Raw genomic sequence first — 16,367 nt, 5'->3', positions numbered from 1 at the left:
TGGGCCTGTGCGCTCATCTCGCCCTACCCCAAATTACTCAAACTTATCGCTGCGCTCTCCGAGCGAAATTTTATACCCCTAAGAAGTAATTTAATTCATATGCACACTTTATAAACTTCCCCTTTTCCATTGTTTCAGCCCTGTACTGAATACATTTATGGCACTATTGTTATTATTATTACACACTGTGCTCAGATTGGACATTAAATGGACTTGAAAAAAAGTAACCTCTCGATGTTCAATGGACTTGAGAAAAATTTTCTCCCCCTTCCCTTTTTTTACCCCCTTCTTCCCAAATGGACTTCAAATGGAAGAAATGGATGTAAAATGGACTTCACTCGACCTAGAAAATGGACTTGAGCAAAATTTTCATCTGAGCACACTGTTATTACATAATATTTTAGCATGCCTCAAGTGAATCAAGATTCTTACTTTGTAATTTAATCCTGTTTTAATTCGGATTAATATTAACAATATGAGGCACTTTGTTATATTTTACAGTGAATTATAAAACAACGTGAAATTAATCGTGATTTTCTATGTTAAAATTTGTTTTAAAATTAAATGTCAAAAAGCGTAAAACATTAATTAATTGTGAAGCATTTTAACAAGTTTATTATAAATTTTAATAAAGTAGTAATGTTTTTTGTCTGCCCGTCGAAGATTTTATTATTTGAACCAATTCTTTTTCTGAAAAGTCCAAAAAGTTCCAATGTCCGCCTGTCTATCCGTCATTAATCTACGTTTGGTGGAAATATATTTTCTAGGTTATATGTTGTATAAGATGTACGTCTTAACTTTTTTAAAAGCGAAGCTTTTATATAATTAGGGTCGGTCCGTACGTCTAAGACGGATAGCTTTTTTCGTTTATTTAGGTATGTTAGAACTGTCCTATCGACTTCAAACTTTGCATGGTGATTCCTGTAGTAGTTAGGTACGATTTAGAAAGCATCGCAACTCTATAATCATTACCAGAATGTCCGTATGTCCATTTTTAACATGTTGATTTTTCTACTTTTTTAATAACAAATTTTTATGTGATCTAATTATCCGATTGATTTGTTTTTTGGTATATTGATTCCTGGGACAACAAATATCAATAATATAAGCGAAGCAACTCTATAATCAAGTCCTAAAAATGTAAATATGACCATAAACATTATCCTGTATCAAGCAATTTTTCAACAAATTTACTTACAATTTTGCTTCGACTCTTATACATTTATACTCTGATTATATACTATACAAGTGTTAATGTCAGTTTGTCCTATCGTTTCAGTGCTTTGCTTTTATGGATGTTGTCGTCCTTGTTTTTATAAGGATTCTCCTGACTAATAATATCTTAACTATAAATGACTGGGCCCGTCGGTCTTTCTGCATGTAATGAGGATGGCTAAATTACTATAAAGTAAATATTTTCTTAACTTTCCTGCTATAAAAGGATAATTTTTTTTGTAAAGGTTTGACTAACCAATGCATATCATCTCCATAAGTCCGTAGATCTATCGGTACATCTAAAAGTACATCAAGTATCATATTTGCTTAGGAAATATGTTTTTTTTTCTCATGTGCTCTTAAAAACCGACAGCTAATTTTTTGTCAAGATTCATGACACTAATGAGCATCTTCTCTATAGCTCAAATTGGCCTTCTGTTTGTCTGTCATTCTCTCTTTTCTTATTGACTGTTCTTCTTAATGCTATATTCAAGAGCTTCGCTCTTGTTGGAGTTATTATCATCCTTGTTTAATAGATTAACATTACTCCTTAGCTTTTGTAATAAATATCTTCTCACTTCATATTAACAAGGATGACAACATCCATAAAAGCGAAGCTCTGTAAGGGTAGGACAAACGGACATTAACACATGTATAATGTCAGAACTGAATAATCAGAATGCGAATGTATAAGAGTCAAAGCAAAATTGTAAGTAAATTTGTTGAAAAACTGCTTGATACAGGATAATGATTATGGACATACTTACATTTTTAGGACTTGATTATAGAGTTGCTTCGCTTATAATGTTGTAATTTGTTGTTCCAGGAATCAGTATACCAAAAATCAGATCAATCGGATAATTAGGTCACATACTAATTTGTTGTTAAAATGTAAAAAAAATCAACATGTTTAAAATGGACGTACGGACATTCTGGTAATGATTATAGAGTTGCTACGCTTTCTAACTCGTACCTAACTGTTACAGGAATCACCATGCAAAATTTGAAATCGATAGGACAATTATAACATGCCTAAATTAACGAAAAAAGCTATTTAAAAAAGTAAAAAATCAATATGTTTAAACTGGACGCACGAACATTTTGGTAGTGATTATAGAGTTGCTACGCTTTCTAAATCGTACTTAACTACTAAAGGAATCACCATGCAAAATTTGAAATCGATAGGACAATTCTAACATGTCTAAATTAACGAAAAAAGCTATCCGTTACGGACGGACGGACGGACGTACGGACGGACCGACCCTAATTATAGAAAAGCTTCGCTTTTAAAAATGAAGTATTATTAATGTAAATAAACAAAGCTTTATTCTTTCAGGGAATAAGTGTATATGACATGATATTAAGAATTTGCTGTATACATCGCACTATGTGCCCAGCCAATGCAAAAACTCCAAGATTCCAAAAAATGCATTTTTGGATATTGACCAATTTGAAAGTTTTAAGTTAATCTTTATCATATTTGAGAAGGATTCCCAAAGCTAGAGGTGAAAATATCAATTACTTAAAATTTTACAGCTTCGAGAAGTAGCCTACCTAGATATTTAGGATTTTGCAATAAAGCCTGACTATTGAAATTACATTTTATATGCAAACTTTAAATTGTCGTCAAACTACCAAAAATTAAGCTACAGTAATATGTTATACCTTTTTTGAAAGCGTATTGAATATACTATACGATTTTAAAATAATTTTTAAACATTTACTTATAAAACTTATGAAAAAATTGATGTCAAAGTATTCCCCCTTAAAGAAGCAGGAATTATAATATCTTGTCATGATACTCTCAACTTCAAATAGTTTGATCTTTTTTCAGCTAACGAGGCCGCATATCAGACCTTTGAAATCTGCATCAAATTTTAAGTATTTTTTATAAAATTCGTTTTTTGTATAATTCTTTATCTAAAAGCGGAAATACAAATTAAGTTAATTAATTTTGGCATCTGTGATTGGTGGATTTAAAAAATCTGCGCTCTGATTGGATGTCGTACATCATTCAACCAATTAGAGCGCAGGTAGTTTAAAATCCAACTATCCTATTGGTCAAAAATAATTAACTTAAAATGTATTTTCGCTTTTAGATAAAGAATTTTACAAAAAAACGAATTTTATAAAAAATCCTTAAAATTTGATGCAGATTTCAAATCTACTCCCTACATTAAAATTCTGGAAAACTTATATCTCTTATTCCTGACCCCCTTCCCTCAGGCTAACACCCCAACCAACCCCCCAACAAAAAACAAAATACCACAATAAATATGATATTATTAGTTCAGAATATTAATTAAGGTTTTTTATACAGGGTGGGGCAAATAATACCGGACAAACTTTAAACGGCCATAGCGCCAAAACTACTTGACCAATCAGGACGTTTGACCACACTATAAAAAGCTGAGGTAATGACCTTTTAGCACAAAAAAATCTTTGGACGAAGATGGACGTGTACAACAAGCTGGCTGCGTATATGTTCAACAAGGCAGATTCCAAATGCGCCGCTGGTTTAATCTGGATTCTCGACTAGGGCCCACTAAATCTGACCTCAGCCCAGTTGTAGGTGAGGTAGAGTTATGCAACTTGCTGGGGATACTGTTAGATTCATAAGTAAGACACTAGAAAAGACTAGAGCTCTCTATTTGAAATGGCCTGGCCGTAGTAATCCAGCAAAGTGAAATGGGGCAGATTTTGAGATGTAAAAAACGTCAAAAACTGTGAAAATTCGTGAAAATTTCTCGGTTTTTGACTCCAGGGACCCATATTGAACTTTAAAACTCATTTTAGACTATGGGTTGTGATGACAACCCTAGCTGAAACTTCATGCCATTTCCAAAAAGATAAAGAACGTCGTTCTAGCTCAACTGTGGTCCAAATTAGAGCCTTTCGTGTATAAGGGTAGCTTGAAAGTTGGGCGAATTTGGATCCTGCGGTTACTCACGTTCCTAAGGAAATGTGGCCTCCCAGCAGCCCGATCTTAATTAAATGGACTTTTGGGCCTGAGGCTACTTTGAAGCATGCACCAATAGACGTGCTCATACCACAAAGACCTCCCTCATTGCCACTATCAAGGAGAACTACGCCAGCTTGGATAGGTACATTTTAACATGGACTTGCCGGCGGTTGAGTAGGCGGGTAGAGGCGGTGCTTAAGGCTGGCGGTAATTTTATCGCCAGTTTTTAAAATTCAATAAAATCTTTAAAATTGACGATTTTATGTTTATTTGTTTAGAAGTTAGAGTTTGTCCGGTCTTATTTGCCCCACCCTGTATATTTTTTTTTTACAAATCACGAAACCTTTACTGCCAAAATAAGTAAATAAGTGTCTTTCGTCGATATTATTGTTTTTTTTTTATTTTGAAAGCATTTTAAGGTATCCAAAATAAAACTTACATAAATTATCCTTCATTTAAAAAATAAAAATCTTAATTTGAAGCAAAATTAACAGAATTATGAGTTTTTGTTTTATATTGGAATTCTGGGCACACAGTGCATTGTGCATGTTTTTTTAGTGAAACTAATATGTAATTAACCTTTTTTTGGACATATGTTAATGGGCTATAGGTATAGAATAAATAAGGATTGTCTCCCTTTTATTTCTTTCTATTAATCACTGTAGCAACGAATTAACAATTATAGAGTTGGAATACTTTTTGTATTTAAGTTTTTATGATTCAGGATACCTATTGTTTGTTGAAACAACCAATAATCCATTTTATAATTCTTGTTAAATTCTTTTAATAAAGGTGCATAATTTAACTCTGAAATACTCAGGGAGTAAGGAAGGGGACAATGGATCGAATTTTCAATTTTTAAGAGTCTCAGACTTTGGGTACTGGCTTAAAGGGAATGTGCAAGAATTCAGCAGTTTCTGACTGACTTTGGGTACTAGCGCATCAATGCCCTGTTAACTATCTGAGTTAGTTTTGAATAAAGCAGACAGAAAAATTTGTCCTAAGATGACTGGTTTTAACAAATATTTTCCCAAGAAAATGTCATTTCATGTATAGAAACTCTACTGTGATATTTATGTATTAAACGATCTATGAACCCCTTGAATTTAGGTAGCAGTTAAAAATATATGAGAAGGGTTGATGAAGTTCTAAGGGTGATTTTTCTAGTGATTAATTACAGAATGTTTACTACATTGTGATGTACTGGTAATTTAATTTTCAAGTAAATGATTTTTTTCTTAGAATAAATTTTGTTCTCAATTATATTACCATGATCCCTTTATAATTTTAGTCAAATGTTTTGGATGAATCTGGTTTTCATTGCTTTTCAGTGAAAACTCTTAAATTGAATTAATTGCCCATTGTCCCCTCCCTTACTCCCTGGAAATACTACTTTAGAGAAGCTACGCTTAGAACACTCTCTCCATAATTAAGAGGAATAATTTATTTTTGTAAAACTAGCGATTTTACCCCTAATATCTAGAGGATGGGTAGTAACATAGCATAAAATCATCCCAAGACATACATTAGAAATTGATTAGCCTAAAACCCTCCTAGGACCTATGTGAAGCTTCCCTAAAATGAAGTTATTGAAGTTTAAGATTCAGACATAAGACCTGACTACTTGGATCATAGGAATTGGGATGATTTTTTTTGTTTCATTTAACTAAATTTATAAGTAACCAAGTATATTTATCAAAACAATGTTGGATATTTCTTTAGGAAGGTGCTTAGATTTTCACCTTGCGCTCGTTCATGCATAATCATAGTCTATTTTAGTTTTAAAAACATAAATTTGCTTTTGAGTTTTGATGAGATTATAGAGTTTCTATGCTTCTAAGATTATACCCTTTTTATTGCAGGAATCCTGATATAATTTTTAAAATATTTGAACTGTACTAGACGTTTCTTATAAATTTTATTCTTTTAAATAAACACAAGGCAATGATACAAAGATTCCGCTGTTAAATGAAATATAAATTTGTTATGCTTACTCCCCTCCCCCCCAGTTTCCTAGTTGTTCGGGAGTTTATCTTAAAAGTAAACAAACAGAAATGACTTGTAAACTTATGTAGGAGGAGGAGTGATACATTTACAAATAGTATTCGTTTAGCCAGTTAGATCTGTATTTATATTAAGACATGTTACCTTTTAAATTTTAATATAGTTAATAGAAAAGCGCTACAAATTGAAACAATACACAATTTTTTTTATATGAAGTAATAGGTATTAGTTTGTTTTTCTAGTAGAAAAGAATTTTAATTTTATGCTTTTTAAGTAAGCTTTTATTTGGTTTAAGGTAAGCTAAAGGCTTAAATTTATATAACATTTTCATTATTGTTAAATATTTTCATTTATCACTTATTAGTCACCTTAACTGAGCTTTAAAAAATGTTAGGTATTAGAATACATATATGATAATTTTTATAAAAAGTTTGGGTTTTATTTATTTTATTGATTATTTCAAGTAGACTGAAGTTAATTCAATGACTTTTTTGTTTGCCTTGTCCAAAAATTTTAAAAAGACAAACTTTTATACAATTTGCTTCGAATCGTCAGCCCCTGTATAATTTTTACAAGCACTGTTACTTCATAACTAAGATGTGTACGTCTGTCTATCTGGTCACTTAAATATCATTAAGGATTAAAATTAATGTATGTCTGTCTCCGTGTTTTGGCCATTAATCATTGGATACTTATTTTATTTAACACTAGAAAATAATCTTTAGTCGTTCTAAGAATCTGCTAGAGGTGATAGATGTATTTCTGTTTGTCTATATGTATATTTGAGTATCTTGTCCATTTTCTATTGAATTAAAATTATTTTGGCTAAAATAACCAAAAATTTATCGTTCAATTATGAATAACTCTAAGTATAGATGTATAACTCAGACAACTACCTAGTTCTAATGTGCTAGCAAATTGCACTATGCTATTTTGTAGCGACCTGACTGTGTTAATATTTACAATGCTATTGCCTTATATTACACTAGCGGCTTCGCCCCTAGCCTCTAGGGACTTTGCCCCAAGAGGTAATTGAAAAAAAAGAATAAAGTACTACTGGTGCTACTCATAGTCTAATGTGTTCTCAAGAAAATTACTACTGGTGCTGCTCATAGTCTAATGTGTTCTCAAGAAAATTATTCATAGTCTAATGTGTTCTCAAGAAAATTACTACTGGTGCTGCTCATAGTCTAATGTGTTCTCAAGAAAATTATTTATTTGGGGGGGGGGGATTTTCATTTTTGGGGGGGTTGGGGGTGTCTCACCCCCCAAGAAAATAGCTGAAAACCACCACAGGACCAGTAGGTATATTCCCTGAAGAGTAGAATCCGATCGGTTCTGTGGTTACCGAGATCTTAAGGGACGGACGGACGGACAGACAGACAGACGGACGTACAGACAGACAGACAGACATCGTTCTACTTTGTATTATAGAAGAACCAATTGAATGTCGGCACTTGGTCCACGGGGTGGGGACATACAGTTATTTGACCCCTTTCCCCTCTATTGTTTTATTTTAATGATATATGTGTGTTAGTCTCATTATAATTTTGCAGATTTTATTCAGTTCACAAGGCAGAATTTTGCTTATAAAAATTGGGGGAAAGATTTATTTATCGTACTTGTCCTGTCTCTGAATATCTATAAAACAAACAAATCTTTTTTAAGGAAACATTTTTCTCGTATTCATTCGAATCCGGTGGATAGGAACCGGTTCTCATCCATACGAAAAAACTATGTCTAGCATCGTATTATAAACCGCTTTCTACGAATATAAAAATGTACAATTATAAGATTAAAACCAGTTTTTTAGCCCGTGCCTTCGGCACCTCGGGTCTAAAAAAACTGGTTTTAATCTTATAATTGTACATTATATATCCGCGGAAAGCGGTTTATAATACGATGAACGAAATAACTATTCTTTCAGACCAACCTGTTGCGTAAATGCAATGAGTAATAGTTGGTACAGGTTAGAATGGACACAAGGGAGCCAAATACAAACACAGAGACATCACAACAACAACAGTATGGCAGCATGTCCAAGGTACACGGTTAATTTTTTTGGGGGGGAGATATTTGTCCCTTTTTCGCTGTGCTTCTCAAATGGGCAATCAAGGATGTCCAAAGGGGGTGGATGGTGTGGTGTTGTAAATTAAATAGATATATTGTAACTAACATCGTCTAAAAACTGTGACTCATAAAAATGTGTTTTTGAATAAAGAAAAAAATAGGGCATTATGTTCCAGTGAAACTTCTTCATACTAGAGATGGTTCGAAAAAAAACACTTTCAAGTTGACTGGGCATCACTGCCTGTTAATAATTATAGTTTACATTTTGTCTTCAACTTAGTATCAAATATTGTTTTTAATTAAAAGTTTTAGTAAGTGGGTTAGATGGAAAAGTATATTTGATATAGATCTTAATTTTCCAAGGAGCAAGATTTAGACTTTCGAAAAATACAGAAATATAGTTGGTTTTAAAAAGTTTCTTTCAATTTAAGAATAAAATCACAAAACCTTTTTTTTGTTTACTTTTTAACTTTTTAAGTAGTAAATGTGAGTTGAAATGCTTAAAGTTAGTATCAAAAAATCATTTAATTTTAGCAAACAACCTTCTTGCGATGGTTAAACTGGCGTCTTGACAGCTATGGTGGACCTGATAAGCACGCAGCTGTGACAGATCTGAGCTATGATCTGCGCAGCGGCGTTGTCCTTCACCAGGTGGTTGCTGTACTTACTGGACAACCCAGCATTGCTAACCATGCTGATTCAAGGTACGGATACTTTATTTATTTTTAAAAAAGTTTCATTGTATTTTTATTTATTTAATGATAATGAAACGAAAAAGGGATTATTTGTCAGTTTAATTGATTGTCAATTCAAAAAATACGGCTTTTCTATTAAATATTAAATACAATGCTTATGTCATCAATGAAAACCACGCAGGGAAAACCTATTGTTATTCAGTTAATACGTCACATAAAATAAAAAAAATATTTTTGAAGAAAAAAATGGATCTACTGCAGTTCACGGTAAAATATTGCTGGTAACGCAATTTTCGAAAAATCTATGAATTTTAAAGGCTGATAGCTGCCAAACGGCTGAATGTACAGATGCTCGCACACTGTTTTAAGCGGCATAAGAAGGCCTAGAAATAATCTGGAATAGCCATAAATCAATAATGCATAATTATCTCGCAGTGCAGAGAAATGCGCGAAAAAGACATATTTTACGCGTTTTTTCTTCAGTGAAGCTTTCCCTGTGCATCATTGGATCTTGGCTATTCCAGATTATTTGTAGGCCTTCTTATGCCGCTTAAAATGGTGTGCGGGTATGATCTGTTCAGCCGTTTGGCAGCTAGCAGCCTTTAAAATTCATAGATTTTTGGAAAATTGCGTTACCAGCAATATTTTACCGTGAACTGCAGTAGATCCAAAAAATTAAGGAGATTAAGTTACTTTTTCTGCAGGGTTTTGGCATGGGAAAAACTACTTTTTAAAAATTTATTTAATAAATAAGGGGGACGGTTTCAGTGATCGACAGGCACCAAATAAACCTAATGTTATACGTTAAATATTACTATGAGATATGTTTTTTGTTCAGGTTGGACAGATTAGGAAATCTGCAGTCATTAATCAATATCCTTCAGAGGGAGAGGACACAAATATCTGAGGATTTAGACACACAACAAATATTATCAGGAAATTTGGAACAAACTTTAAAGTTTGTTTGGATCATAATTGTCAGGTTAGTTTCAACTATAATATAAAATCTCTTTCCAAGGGATTCGTGGGGGGGGGGGGGGGGGAGGGTTGAAACCTGTCATTTTTAAAGTAAATATTAGGACAACCGCGTGTAAGCCTAACTTTGAAATTTAGCTCTCGAGCCCTGTTAAAATATCAAGGATTAAAGAGTGCCATTTTCGATGCAAATTTTCAGAAAAGGTATGTGTTCTTTGACTTTAGAACAAGAGTAGAACGCTAAAATTTGGCATAACTGTTGCTCTAATCGGTACAATATGGATTTGTGAGAAACTTCGGCGAAACCGCTGCTGCTACCAAAAACCACCCCATTAAAGCAACTGCTCTGCCAAATAATATAGAAATATTTAGTTTACTTACTTCCTTTTAATTTTAGATTCGAGTTGCAAGAAAAGTTTACGTCTTCCGAATGGAATTCCTACTCTATAGATCAGATTCTAGTTGTATGGATCACAACCACCCTCTCTAAGTCTTCAAAAACCTGCCAAATTTCTCCTCTGCCTGCCTTAGCACTAAATAGCTTTCAGCATGTCTTCCAAGATGGCTCACAATTGTGTCAACTGCTGCTTACGATCGACCCGAACCTGCCTGGTATTCTGGAGTGCACGGAGGTGGCAGACATGACTGGCCAGCGCCGATGGTCTGTCCTACTTCGTGTCATCGAAAACCGGTTCCAGGTGCCCCAGCTGTTTTCAGCTGATGACGTTGCCAATAAAATTGTTGATAATGTAAGTCAATAACTCGTAATTCTTATAACAAAAATAACAAGCTGTTTGACTGTTTGTGTGTGTGTATGTGTAGCTTTTGATCTCGCCGACCGCTGAACCGGTATGGTTCTTCTTTTTTTGTGAATCTTCTTAAAGACCCAGAGAAGGTTTATAAGTTCTTTGGAAGAGGGTACAACAAACCTCACAAGAGAAATCGCCTCAAGAAAAAATTCCAATCATAATTTTTTTACTTAAAAAAATAAGATTAACAGTGTAGGAATGACTTCAACCCATCCTTTACTTAAGAGCCACTAGAATTAGTAATTAAATAATGACAAAAAAAAACTCTCTTTCTTGTAGACAGTAGTTATTTATAACTTAATTATGCTAGATTTTCATGATAAAATATTACGAAATCTATTCTAATTATGATATTTTGATATTTTTTATTCCATTCAAAATCTTTGGTTTGTTTACAATTTCCATTTTATCAATAATAGGTTATCTTTAATCTACACCTGTTTAAGTTTTCCATTAAATATTTTTTTCTGTGTTTAGGGTTGTATTTTTTTGTACCTGAGTTTACTGTATTTGCATTTGAGTCCCCAGGATGTGACCCCAGACCTCGTGGACAAACAAAAAGTTGTATTTAATCCAGAGCTTCCAGTCTGTGCTGTCAATTCTCCTGTAAAACAAAGATTCGGGTAATAATCCTCATAATGTATATTCTTAGATCTACACCAGATTTTCATGATCTCTAATAAAGTGAAACACGCAGCGGGCTTAATTAAAGATTTTCTCCTTTGCATCCCCTTTACCCTATCCCCTCCCATCCTACTGTACTGAAATTATGGACATGTTATATTATAAGACTTCATTATGGAGATGATTCACTTAAAGCATTGTATCTAAATCAAGAAAGTGATGATTAGGTATATCATATAGATGTCCGTGATAAAAGCAACGATATGTAACATGTAACGAAAAGACGGACGGACCCACCCTAAATATAGAAAAACTTCATTTTAAACAGAACATTAATTGATACCATGATCTTGCTCACTAAAAGGCTTTGCTATTGGATGCTCATTGTTTGATTTAAGGGTAAAGTTGAACCGCGACATCTCTGAGGGTATGGATGGTTGGATGAGAAGTATGGAGGATGCTCTCAGCTGGATCCTGGAGGCCGAAGAGCATCTCAACTCTGTACATAATCTGGGAAACAGGTAAATTTATAGAGAAAAATTGATTATATTGGTATTTTTTGTATTACTGATTTACTTACAGCATACTGTATAGCAGATACGCCCCTAGAGGTGTCTAGGGGGTACTTCAGGGTAAGGTAGAGGAGGTGAATCGACCCTCACATTTCAATTTTACTTAGCAAATAGAAAGTAATTTTTTTTTTCTTGACGATTTCTCTTGGGAGGGTATTTTAGTTGAACTGTGTGTAGTTGTGCAAATATCGACAATTAAAATACACTAGGTTTGAAAATTTTAGTTTTGCAAATATCTTGCATTATCTGGGATCTAAAGGAATAAGACAATGGCCTATAGATTGATCTACATCCTCAATGATAATATACAAAATTACATCTTCTGTAGATTACAATTGGTGGTTGAAACGTTTAGACACCTATGAGTAGGTCAACCAATCAAAATTCAATTGAAGTTCCCAAAGTTGTAAGCCAACGAATAGGTAAACGTAATTTTAAACCTCTGGGTACTATAGTAATAAACACAAACAGCCCAATTTCCCCTACCTTTATGTGCATTATAGACCTTGCATTTAAGATTGAGAATTCTAATTATAATTTAGGAATATTCAAACAGTAAGAACAAAATTCTATGCGCATGAAGATTTTATGCTGGAACTTCAGAACCATCAACAAAGTGTTGGAAAGGTAAATTTCATATGTAATACCTATGCAGGGATAGTTAAATTGAAGAGTTTATTTTCTTATTTCCCTCGCTTCGGGGATAAGCGACAATAAACAAGGTTGACAATCACAATAAATACTTAAGAAATGTTTCCATTTTTTCAGCCAACGAATAAGATATAGTGTTTATAAATTTTGGGTACCACTATGATTTATAGTAAAATGTTCCCTCCCCTCGTTTTGAGAATCTTAAAAAAAGTTTTTACATAAGAATCAGGCTATTACATATGTACATTAACTCGCTAACGAAGAATTTAAATTTGTTATAATGTTGAATATTTTGTTACTTGAAATGCTATAAAAAGATTATACACATTTTCTTTTTGGCCCCCAACATTTTATGAGTTTGCTGAACAGATAAAAATTGAGCTTACTTTTAACAGGGGTGTCAACCCTAGCAAAAAATATATTATTGTCAGAATTTTACATAATAAAAAATATTTTTTTATTTTTATTATTTGTTAACACTTAAGATTTAACAATTTAAGATGATGAAACAAATTGTCTAGAAACATTTATGGATGTCATTAGGTTTTTTAAAGTTTGTAATGAATATGATCACTAAATTTTTTTGCAACCCTATTATGAGTAAATGGCCAACATAATCCTAAATGTGCAGTGCAACAAAGCCTTCCTAAATAAGGAAGCGGGGAAGGGGGGAGATTTAAGACAGTTATCTTTTCCTTAAATATATGGGTCAAATAAAGATTTAGCTAAAACAACACAGTAAAAACAAATTTCAACTTTTGCTAGGACAGAAATTTTTTTTTTGTTGAAAATTACCCTTTATTCTTTAATGTGAAAATATAAGATACTTTTCTAAAAAAAAGTAAATCAAAGATACAACCACCAAGGATCAGACAATGGACGATACATTGATATACATCCACTATGATAATAAACTAAATTTCCCCTTCTGTAGATCAAAATTTTCGGTTGAAAAGTTTGGACACTGCTAGTTTGGAATTTTTAAAATATTTTTAATTCAGTTGTTGAATCGAGGTAAAGAGCTAATAGGATGTGTGCAGGACCCTCAGAGACAGATAGAAATTCGCCTCCAGAGCAAACTTTTACTAGACAGGTACACTTTTTTCGTTTATTTTTCCTGATAAATGGTATGGAGGTTGTCTCTAAAAAAACGTAACTCTCTCCCAGGCTTAATTTAAGCTTTATTAAAATTTTTTGAATCATTGATTAAGCTAATTGTGAGATCTTGTATACAAACATACATCCAGTTGATTGAAATTAAGGGATTTTTTCATATGATTTAGATGGGAAAAAGTCCGAGACCTTGCGATGCAAAGACAATCCTCACTGCATCAGCTGATCATGTCCCTGCAGATGGAGCAGATCACGAGTCTCAAGGAGTGGATGACCAACACCGAGGACAGGATCTCGAGGTTGGACTCCATCGGGACACAGAGTTCTGAGTCTGCCCGGCAACAGCTGAAAGAGGCCACGGAGTTTCAGGTAATGCCCTCAAAAGTCAAAGGAGTTTTTAAAAAAACTTTTTTTCTCTCTGAATAAATTTTATTTAACATATTATTAAAGACATTATAAAAGCTGTGCGTATAGAGTGTCTGTGCTACTTAAAATGTATTTAAAGTTCATATTGTAGGTGAGCCTCGAGGCCCAGCACGCAGCGGTCAGTTCAATAGCCAATTTTATTCTGGTGGAAACTGATGATGCTGATAATATTGAAGATCAACTAGCAGGTACATAGGATAACCTTTAAAGGACGGGTACAACAAAAAAGGTCTGAATTGGGTGTTCAGCTACTGGATGTTATCCAATAAAGTGTATTCTTATTTTGCCAAATGTTGAATTTTGTGATAATAAATAAAACGTAAAAAATCTCTAGTTTCTACAGAAATTAAAATAAACGCCTTTGTGAAAATATATATATTGGTAGAAATAGAATTGAAAAGAATAGGACAAGTGTTCGTTCAAGTTCAACAACAGTTTGTACTTTTGCATTTTACAGCATTTGATGATATTTTACCTTATTATTATATATTGCACTTTGAACTCATCAAAACATTTGATGATATTTCGTTAAAAATCTCTTAACATTCCATAGTTTTTTTTATATAAAACCATAGTAAAGCTTACTTGTTTTTGTTGATATAACTATAATTAAGAGAAACCTTCCTAGCATATTCACCAAAACAATACACGGTTGGTTTTTTATTAAATGAATAAGTTAGGGTACAATGTTTGGCACTTTCGATATAAGTAAATGATAATAACAAAGCCACAGAATACGATAATACCTTCAGAAAAATCGATGAAAATAGTTTTCATACTAAATTTTGGTTTTTTATATTTTTTCTAAAATGTCATGACAGAAGATGCAAAATGTCGTCTTAGTTTTTTGAAAGGATTAATCTTCTCTGAAATCTAAATTATCAAAATATTTTTTTTGGTAAATGATTATACGATATATGTCAAACATTTTATCAGAAAGAAATATTTAAAATTGTGAAGTAGAAACCTGAATAATTTTTCTTGTGGAAATAGTTTTCTGCAAATGTTGATAAACATATGTCTGCTAGCATTAAGATGTTTGTACTGCCAATACACGTTGGGTTTTATTTAAAGAATTTCTTTAAAATGTTTTTTTTTTACATTGTTTACCAATAACGCAATATTTGCTATCAGAAAACCCCCGACTAAGACTCGCCTACGACCCGATCTTTTAGGATTGCTTTGTAATTTACATTTTTGAAAGTCTTTCAACAGTATACACAGCAAATTCTCTCTTTTGTAACTAACTTTCCGAATAATATACCTAAAGCATTTGAATTGACAAAGGCTATGCTAATATTTTTACCATTCAAGTTTATTTAATATTCTAATAAATAGCGCAACCCTCCAAGTTTATGACTACTTTTCATGAACATATGATCTAAAGAATAAGCTCTGACGCAATGTCATATAAGGATATTTTAATATTCATCAAAAAAATTGTTATTTTTGCATATATGTTACATTTTACAGTGTTTTGTGGCTCAAAAGAAAGACAATTAAACATTATTTCATATTATATAGTTTAAATTACATAAGATAACCTAGAAATAGTAAAAAATTCCCTTTCTTTTTTTGTCGCAAAAGAGAATTCAACAAAGATTTTCATTAAAAAACACCTTAGTGTAAAAATTAATAAGTTTAAACATGGTCACAAAAAGATTCAATTAGTTTATTAAATGTTTCATTTTCAGCAAATGACGATTAATCTCTATAACAAAGAATAAAGTGTAAAAAGATATTCTCGTTTTAATTTTAAGCAACTTAAAATGCATTTTAATACCTTTTAATGATTTATTTTTTAAAACATCATTTTATAAAATGTTATTGATTTTTAAAGTTATATATTAGAATGTTTTTAAATTTTGTTAACATTTTGTTTTAAATGTAGAAAATTGGTAATTCTAAACATTCAAAAAGTGATTTTATTAAATTTTCATCACTTAAATTGCATGTTTGATGAAATTTTCAACTGATAATTCAAGAAAAATCGTTTAAGTTTTATTATATTTTACTTTGAAATGTTAAAAAAATATATTATTGTCAAAAATGTGGAAGTTATACTTTCCTCAAAAAAAGACCTAAAACATGCAAATTAACACTATAATGAGATTTTTTTTCTTTCAGGTTTAATTTTAAGTAATTATTGATATTTTTTGTAAAAAGGATTTTATATAAAAAGTTTTAAAACTCGAGTTATGTAGTGGTTCTAAAAAAGGTTGCGAATTTATGCAATTTTCTTGCAAAAAAA

At 32.2% G+C, this 16,367-nt stretch overlaps 1 protein-coding gene across 5 annotated transcripts in view; it reads left to right on the top strand.

The window, feature by feature from the left end:
- The first annotated feature begins 8,101 nt into the window (after positions 1-8,101).
- LOC145315914 (dystrophin-like) overlaps positions 8,102-16,367 on the top strand; it is a 128,066-nt gene continuing 119,800 nt past the window's right edge. For all 5 annotated transcript variants that reach the window (XR_013878192.1, XR_013878190.1, XM_080156057.1 and 2 more), the window contains exons 1-10: positions 8,102-8,225; positions 8,786-8,955; positions 9,785-9,928; positions 10,319-10,670; positions 11,208-11,353; positions 11,753-11,875; positions 12,469-12,553; positions 13,579-13,670; positions 13,861-14,059; positions 14,208-14,304. Coding sequence is in view for 3 of the 5 variants with exons in the window: in XM_080156057.1 (XP_080012183.1) it covers positions 8,157-8,225; positions 8,786-8,955; positions 9,785-9,928; positions 10,319-10,670; positions 11,208-11,353; positions 11,753-11,875; positions 12,469-12,553; positions 13,579-13,670; positions 13,861-14,059; positions 14,208-14,304 (1,477 nt within the window). In the remaining 2 variants the exon portion in view is untranslated. The remainder of the gene's footprint in view (positions 8,226-8,785; positions 8,956-9,784; positions 9,929-10,318; positions 10,671-11,207; positions 11,354-11,752; positions 11,876-12,468; positions 12,554-13,578; positions 13,671-13,860; positions 14,060-14,207; positions 14,305-16,367) is intronic.

The sequence above is a fragment of the Acartia tonsa genome, chromosome 4, assembly GCF_053477335.1.
Source record: "Acartia tonsa isolate MP-2025a chromosome 4, ASM5347733v1, whole genome shotgun sequence".
Lineage (NCBI taxonomy): Eukaryota > Metazoa > Arthropoda > Copepoda > Calanoida > Acartiidae > Acartia > Acartia tonsa.
This window is presented reverse-complemented; position numbering and strand designations above follow the sequence as displayed.